We start from the raw sequence: 8,059 nt of genomic DNA, 5'->3' as shown, positions 1-8,059 counted from the left end.
TGACGCTGGTATCCCAGAAGGCTGGGGAGGGGGGCACAGGGGGTGCAGTGGTGTCATGGTATCATCTCTAGATAGTAATCCAGAGACCCAGGATAAAGCTCTGGGGGGGGGGGGAAGGGTTCGAATCCTGAATTTGAATTCAATAAAAACCTGGAAGTAAAAGTCTGATGATGACGATGACGACAGAACCATTGCTGATTGTTCTAAGAATCCATCAGGTTCACTAATGTCCTTTAGGGAAGGGAATCTGCCGTCCTTACCTGGTCTGGCCCTACATGTGACTCCAGACCCACAGCAAGGTGGTTGGCTCTTAAGTGTCCTCTGAACAAGGGCAATTAGGGACGGGTAATTAATGCTGGCCTAGCCAGGGACACCCCCATCCGATGAGCGAATAAAATCTCAAGTCCGCTTTGCGCTATGCTGCCTGTGCTAATGGAGGGTCAGGAGGCAGGGGGGGTGATTAGATATGTGCTAGAAAGAGAGTGAATAAATCTAACATCTACAAGCTTCCAATGGCAAGAATTTGAGAGGCCTTATTAAAACCATCACGGCTCAGATTAAACCTGAGTTTATAGCTCCAGCTTTATATTGCTTGCCCCCTCAGCTCTCTCTCTCTCTCTCCAGTTGTACACGGAGTCACTTTTTGCTCATGCTGTCTAACCCATAGGCCTTTCAGTGGAATGGTCAATGTAAACAGGAGCAGTATGTTAAGTAACCAAATAGGATACAGCGTGTGTTTTTCTTTCCTCTTCCAAACCTCCACCCTCTTCTCAAGGTGAAAATTCACACAAGGGCACGATTCTGTACATTCGCTGGTACCTCACCAACTTGGTCACTTTTGCAATCTCAGCGAGTGGGAGGGATGGGGGGGGGAGGGGGGACATCACAGCCAATCTTGACTCTGCACTCACCAAACATTTACCCTTTGCACTTTCCAGCCCTGGACAGTGACCTGCTGATTTTGCTCCTCAGTGACCCACAGGCACTGAGGCCAACTGCATCCTAAATGCCAGCCTGGCAAAGACCAGCTAGCTCCGCACACAGCAGAACTGCATATCACTGGACAGGCTGAATTTTTTTTTTAAAAACCAACAGCGATGGCAGAGGAGGATGCTTCAGTCTGCTTTTAGCCTGTGCCCTGCTAAAATCTACAGGGCGGGGGGGGGGGGGCTCAATAAACCTGGGTCAGCAAGTCACATACACCGAGGTGACAGTATCAGCCAGTGACATGGTAGTGACCACATTGCTTCTACTCAGCCTGCCAGCTCGCTCCTGCTACACTTTCCCATTTTCACGGCAACCCTTTGCTTCCTAACTACCCCATAGTAACTGAGCCACGCAAACCAGGAAGGTCCCACGTTTCACTCCCTGCTCTGCGCTGAGTGTTAGTTAATCAAAGCCCAGGTGGTATCAAGGGCACGACAACTGGCCCCAGAGTCTGTGTGGGCATCAGGTGAGGAGAGCCTGGCGCACAGGTGATGCCTCATGCACTTCAGTAGCCAACTAACAGCAAAGCCCATGTATAAATAATAGCGGCATGGGCATGGAACTACACCCCGAAAAATGACCTTCAAGATAAAAATGATTACCTGGATGGGCCAATTCATTTGCTGCCATTGGTATTTGTCTGTGATTTTGTTTCTAAATAGTGAAACAAGCCCCTTTCCCTCGCCTGCCAGCCGGGTGTTCATTGTGAGCTGGGCAGGTTGTCGTTCCATAAAAAGGATTGTCTGGAAGTGGCCGCGACAGGCTCCTAAAGGCTGCTTTTCAACCTCTTGGAAAGCAGGTGAACTGGAGCTTGATTCAGGCCAAGTTATTAACGGCCACTGCTGCAGAGCAGCCCGACGAGGTAATTCACCGGAGCTCCAGGCAGAAGAATGCTCACCAATAACAGCACTGCCATCCACAGCGTGCCATCAAACCCACTGCATGCCATTCTGAGACCCACTGGTAATCAGGAGTTTAAAAATGATGCTATTTAATTGCAAGACACTTACAAGTTCAGCACCAAGTCCACCTTTGGCTTCATCAGGTCAGTTCAGAGTGCATTGCAATTGTGACACACCCACCTCGGCACCAGGGATTGCACTGGCCCAAGATTCAAGTAAGCTCATTGCATTCGACACCACCCCCTTCCCCCACTCCATTTCCCCCGCCATTTGAAAATATTTAATATAGAGAAAAAGCTGAAAATAATATAAAATTTCATTTTCCATATAGTCATAGTACTTGCACAGAATTTACAGAGTCAAGGAGGGTTTGTGTGCACGTGCCTCAGGTATTACCACAGTCCCAAGTCCAGTAGCATCACATGGTTTGACACTCAGGGTGGCTTTTTAACTTGTGAAATTTGACACTGTCCATTTTTTCAAACTTCTTGCCACAGTACTCGCAGGTGAAGTTGTACTGTATCTCCGTGTCGTGTTTCTTCATGTGCCAGTTCAGCGACGCCCTCTGTCGACACTGATAGCCACAGATTTCACACCTTTAAGCACCACGGTTGGGTGGGTGGGTGGGGGGGGAAAGAAAACCCTGATCAATATTGACCTCATTCACACCAAGCAAGGTTCAACATTCCAATTTTCAACTCCACACTCTGCCCAGGTGATGAGGACTTAGCTCATCCACCCAAGAGTCACCTCCCCTCCTCTCACCATTGCAGCAAGTAGTTGTCTCTATACTGATTTTTAAGGGCTTTTGCTACCACTGCTCTGTCTAGGAGTCCACTCCACGTGCTGATCACTCTACGCATGGAAGAGCTTCCTGATATCAGTCTTGTGTTGACAGATCATCTGGTCATCGTAACTTTGTGGGAGCTTGCTGTGCACATTTTTAAAAATGTTCTTTCACAGGGTGTGGGCATCGCTGGCTGGGCCAGCACTTATCTGCCCAGGTGGTGGTGGTGGGGGGCCACCTGCTTGAACTGCTGCAGTCCAGGTGGTGCAGGTACGCCCACAGGGGGCCGGATAGGGAGGGAAAGGCTCAACATCTGTGGCGTTACAACAGTGACTACACTTCAAAAGTAAGTTGTTGGCCGTAGAGGTGTTTTGGGATGTCCAGAGGTGGTCAAAGCTGCTATAGGAATGCAAGTCTTTCATCTTTGCAAGGCAGAAAAGGCTGGAAATTACTCAGCAGGTCTGGCAGCACATGGAGAGAGAGACAGAGTTAACATTTCAGGTCAATGCCTTTACATCAGTTCTTCACTGACCTGAAACCTGCAGACCAGACTTGCTGAGTATTTCCAATTTATTTTTTTATTCCAAATTTCCAGCATCTTATTTTGCTTCTTTTTCACAATTTACTTTTTATAAAGATTTTAAGTCTTTTCCTTAGGAGCTTGAACCTGTGCCCCTCCATTCTCAATGTAATCGATTTACTTTTCCCATGCTCCTTATCCATCTTACATGGCAAGCACTTTTTCCTCAGACATCTCTTCTTCAGACTGAGAAGGCCAAACTTCCCCAGTGGGCAGCCTCTTCTTTAGAAGATGCTTAGTCCCTGAAATAAGTGGGAACTCAAGCTAACTTAGTCCTCTGTAGCCCAGAAGTCACTACGACCAGCTGTCACTCTCCTATTGCTGGCCTGGCCAGGAAGCAAATCGGAGCCATTATGGTTCATTTGCTTTACTATTGGCTCCGGGAGGTCACTAGCAATTCATTGATGATAGTGGGATTTTGATGATACCAAAATGGCAAGGCCAGTCAATATAAAGGGGGCGGAGTTCAACCTCAGCGGCGCGCAAAAAAAAGGCAGGTGGCAGATCGACCACCTGATATGCCCCTTGCTCCCCCTTTTCTTTCACTTCATCCACTTCATGCCTAAGCCTTCCCACAGGGGTACCTGAACAGACCTGGGCTGATGTTGCTGCCTTCCCCAGCTCAGGGGCAAGAATGTCAACTACAGGACTCCAAGTGCGACCATCCCAACCCGGCACCGACTGAGTCCAAACGAGGGACTTTCTAGCCCCTGTGGCACAGCGCCACATCCTGGGATGCCAAATGCAGCGTTTTTACCCACAGAGGGAGCGTCTGAGTGTTCTCGTCTCACTTAGCCCCTTATGGAAATTAATCTCTTCTTTGCTAGTGGGCTGTACAATAGAAATCCTACCAGGCCTGAAAGACATCACTGCCCTCTGCCTGCCTCCTTGAATTTATTCCTTCACTGCCAGAAGCAGAAAGACATATGAGCTGGCATCTGTATAATCTTTCTTCCACCTGACTTTGAACTGTTTTTTTTTTATAATCGGCCAAAGGAAAGGAATAACAAAAAAAAGAGTGGGAAAGGCAGGAGGCTGGCGTGTTTTTCCTCTAATCCCACTTGCCTGCACAAGTTTAACAAACACAGCGTAAAGTATAAAGATGGTTGAACGGCAAGCAACTTCTTTAACTTACACTAAAGATTAGAGCGGGTTGCAAGGGTGGCTTAGCAATTTTGAGCTTTTTTTAAACCCATGCTCCTGAGTTTTTCTTTAATGATCAGAATGATTGCTCTGTCAGCTATCTTACCTGACGCTGAAAACAGGGCTTCGTGGGCGGTCTTAATGCCTGTCAAATCATGGGTGTAAAATGCACTGAACACCAGGCAACTAAGGGCAGCGCACTGTACTATCCTCTCACGTCCGAGACCTGGCAGGATGAGCTTTCACTGCAAGGAAACAAAATCGCAAACTATCCACCGATGGTCCGAGTGGGTACGATAACACTTGGCATCGACAGGGTAATCTCAGCGGGGACGAGAGGTAGTTACGGAGTTGGCACTCTGGTGGGCACAGTAGACGTAGACGGAACTCTGCCCTGCCAACCTCTGTGCCGTACACGGCTTGGAAGGGCTTGACACTGATACTTTGGGCCAAAGGGAGAAAATAGAATGAGAGGTCCTTTCCACGGTGACATCTTTTACCGTAAGTGAGCAAAATATATTAATAAATCTGAAATGCAATTAAGATGCTCAGCTTACTCGAAAGTTCAAAAACTTCCAAGTGGGGGGGGAACACAAGACAAAACTACAAGCAAAACAGCTCAGCTGCTTTCCTTATGAGAACTGCAATGCAACAAGAAACCTACTGGAGAGGTGTCTCCCCCGTGTGCATCCTTCGATGAACTTCAAGGTGGTTCTTCCTTTTGAATGACTTGCCACATGTCTCACAGATAAAGTCTCGCACACCTAGGGGGCAGAAAACTAAAATTAAAACCAGCAATTTTGAGTTTATTTTTAAGTTAAGACAGATTTAAAAGCAACCTGCATGAAGTTATCTTCCAATAAACAAAGTCTCCTCTTTCATACCAAACATTTCATCACCACTCAATAATTTCTCAAAGACTTGGATGCTGCTTCTGTATCTGGGAGCCCAGCACTTCTCTCACACTCCTGGAAAGGATCCAAGAAAACCTTGTCTGATAAGGTGAATTATCACGTGATCTGAACTTTTCTTCCCAACGATCCCACATGCTCTTCCTGCTAAGTTGCACATTCACAGTTTTGCTTTAGCTAATTCTCTCTCAGGACTCCAAACTTTTGAAGCTCTTTGCTACCCTCAGTCACACGGCCTAGTCCTCTAAAACCCAAGTGTAGGCAAGTCAATTTTTTTTTAAATTACCTGAGCGTGGTACTCGCCTGGTAGTTCCCCACTCTATCACTTAGTATCATAAAAACATAAGGCCTGGAAAAGCGGGAAACAAACATTGCCAGCGCTGTGTCAGGTAAGTACAAAGGAACACAAGAAATAGGAGTCAGCCATTCAACTCCTTGAGCCTGTTCCATCATTCATGGGTGATCTTCTACCTCAACTCCACTTGCCTGCCCAATCCATACGTGCCTTGATTCCCTTGGTGTCCAGAATCCATCAATCTCAATTTTGAATTTATTCGACTACTGATGATCGTTTGAGGTAAAAAAATTCCAAAGATTCACAATTCAGTGAAGGAATTTCTCACCTCAGTCCAAAATAGCCCTTATCCCAAGACCGATGTATCCAACTGTCTACAGCCAAATTCCCAAATGGATATCATGAGATGGAGCCTTCCGCTCTGTGCCCTTTGAGCCCACCCAACCCCACCCCTCCCCGTAAAAAGCAACTCAGTCCTATTTGTGCTTATAGCTCATTTGCCATGAGCTTTGTGTGAAGGGATCTGCAAAGTACTGTCCTTTCTTCTGTGCTTCATCATTGGGTAAATCTGAAATGAAACATCAAGTCTGCTGGCATCAGTGAGTTATATGCAAGTTACAGGACTATAAATTCACACTGTGTGGATGGTCCTGGATGTTATAGGATCTGTACCTCTGTGGCCCATGAGGAGGTAGATTGGTGCAGGGTCAATATTGTGCCACTAGATGTTACTGGCAGATGGTTTTTTCCCCCCCTAAATTGCTTCTTGGTGACACTAAGGCGGCTGCATTTCATGCCCATGTCTATTTGACCCAATTAGGATGCTGATCATCTCAGGGTGGCTTGGTAGCCCACTTTAGAGGGCATTAAATTAAAATTATGCACTGGTTAGGCAGGATAGGGATGGTCCCTCTACTGAAGGGTATTGAACGAGTTTTGCGACAGGTTTTTTTTTACGGTCATATCTCGCCGGTCCAAACGCACAGGTTTATTAAATTCACTTTCATAAATTGTCACAGGATTTAAGGCCATGACCACTGGACCGATGGTCTGGTATCACAACCATGGCATTTCCATATCTCTACTCAGGTCATACTACCGAGCGTATTAAAGAGCTTTAGTGCTAGCCTGCCAACTCATTCAGTTGCTGCTTGCACCTTGCCAAGTGTCTATTCTTTGTGCACGAGCCCTGATGAGAAATGACTAGCTATTTTGGCCTCTTTGAATCAAATTTTGGCAGAGATGAAGCAAGTCGTTCGTCACGGCTGAGGCGCCAATATCTTTACTGCTCGATACCTGGGCAATTTTAGTGCACTTTGGAGAAGCTCATGCACACAGCATACTGTGTCAAAAGCAGTGGAATTGGCAGCAAATGCTGCCTTGTGCCAAATTGCGTGTTCTGGGCTTTACAAAATGTAAACTCCTTTCACTGCCACGACATCAGCATGCTTGCAGTTTTCTTATCTCAACTGCAAAAATCTAGGTTGTATCAGGGGAGGTAGGTGTTAAGTTTATAAAACACCCTGGGGGCCAGATGTTTTCTAAAAGTATTAGAACTTCTCTGCAAAGTCTGTTAAAACTATAGTCTTAAAACTGGAGGCCTCTGTCTATTTCCATAAATCACAGGGTCCTGCCAGTAGCACTCGTCATGCCCTGCAGTCCATTCTGCATGTATCAGCTCGGCTGAAGTTAAGTGAAGGAGTAGGTTTTAATGTTATTTATATTCACTGAAAACACTGCATTATATAATACTGCTACCGGAAGCAAGTTACAAAGCTGTCGCTCTAATTTCGTCACAGAGCTTTGCTGTTTATAAACCACAGTCCTGTCTCTGACATAAATTGACCCCTGATGTAGTTTCAATCCCATAAGGTTACAGACTCGCATCTTTCCCAGGGAACATTATTTTTTTTTTGAAAACATGAGGGATTAATTACAATCAAAGGTGTCACTGAGTGTTACTATAACTGACCTTATATGTTATTGAGAGCAGGGTGATGGTACGGTAGCTGTGTGGGTGGTCGAGTGGTTTCCTTGGCTTGGTAATGGTCGCTATGTCGGATTGGTGGCAGCATGTTGGGAATGGCACACATTGAGCCTCCTGGTCTCAGCAGGGAAAACATCTGCCTCCCATTGACACAGGACCTCAAAAAAAAAAAACAAGCTCTCATCTGAAACCCCGTAGCCCCTAATGGAAACGCACTCAACATCCCACAAACCGATGACAACCCCACCTCTCGATGGCGCACCTCCTGGGTGGGTGACTGCAAACATCACCAACCACAGCCTGGTGACTGACCCGAGCGCTGAAGCTCCAGGCTCCAATCTTCCACGGGAAAATCTGGACAGCCCGTGGCGTGACCACCTGCTCCACCGGCGGAACGCAAGCAACAGCTCAAACTGTGACGGGGGGGCCATCCAAGTCAGAACGCTGCCCACGTACTGAACTCCTGC

The 8,059-nt window shown here is 46.8% G+C and overlaps 1 protein-coding gene across 1 annotated transcript in view; it reads right to left on the bottom strand.

The window, feature by feature from the left end:
* Positions 1-2,187: 2,187 nt before the first annotated feature.
* Positions 2,188-8,059, bottom strand: part of znf653 (zinc finger protein 653) — a 29,244-nt gene continuing 23,372 nt past the window's right edge. Inside the window, exons 7-8 of the mRNA XM_041177434.1 lie at positions 5,064-5,163; positions 2,188-2,485 (exon numbers count right to left, since the gene is read on the bottom strand). Coding sequence (XP_041033368.1) covers positions 2,308-2,485; positions 5,064-5,163 — 278 coding nt within the window. The 3' untranslated portion in view covers positions 2,188-2,307. The remainder of the gene's footprint in view (positions 2,486-5,063; positions 5,164-8,059) is intronic.

The sequence above is a fragment of the Carcharodon carcharias genome, chromosome 30 (assembly GCF_017639515.1).
Source record: "Carcharodon carcharias isolate sCarCar2 chromosome 30, sCarCar2.pri, whole genome shotgun sequence".
Taxonomy (NCBI): Eukaryota; Metazoa; Chordata; class Chondrichthyes; order Lamniformes; family Lamnidae; genus Carcharodon; species Carcharodon carcharias.
Note: the sequence above shows the minus strand (reverse complement) of the source record. Positions and strands in the feature narration are given on the sequence as shown.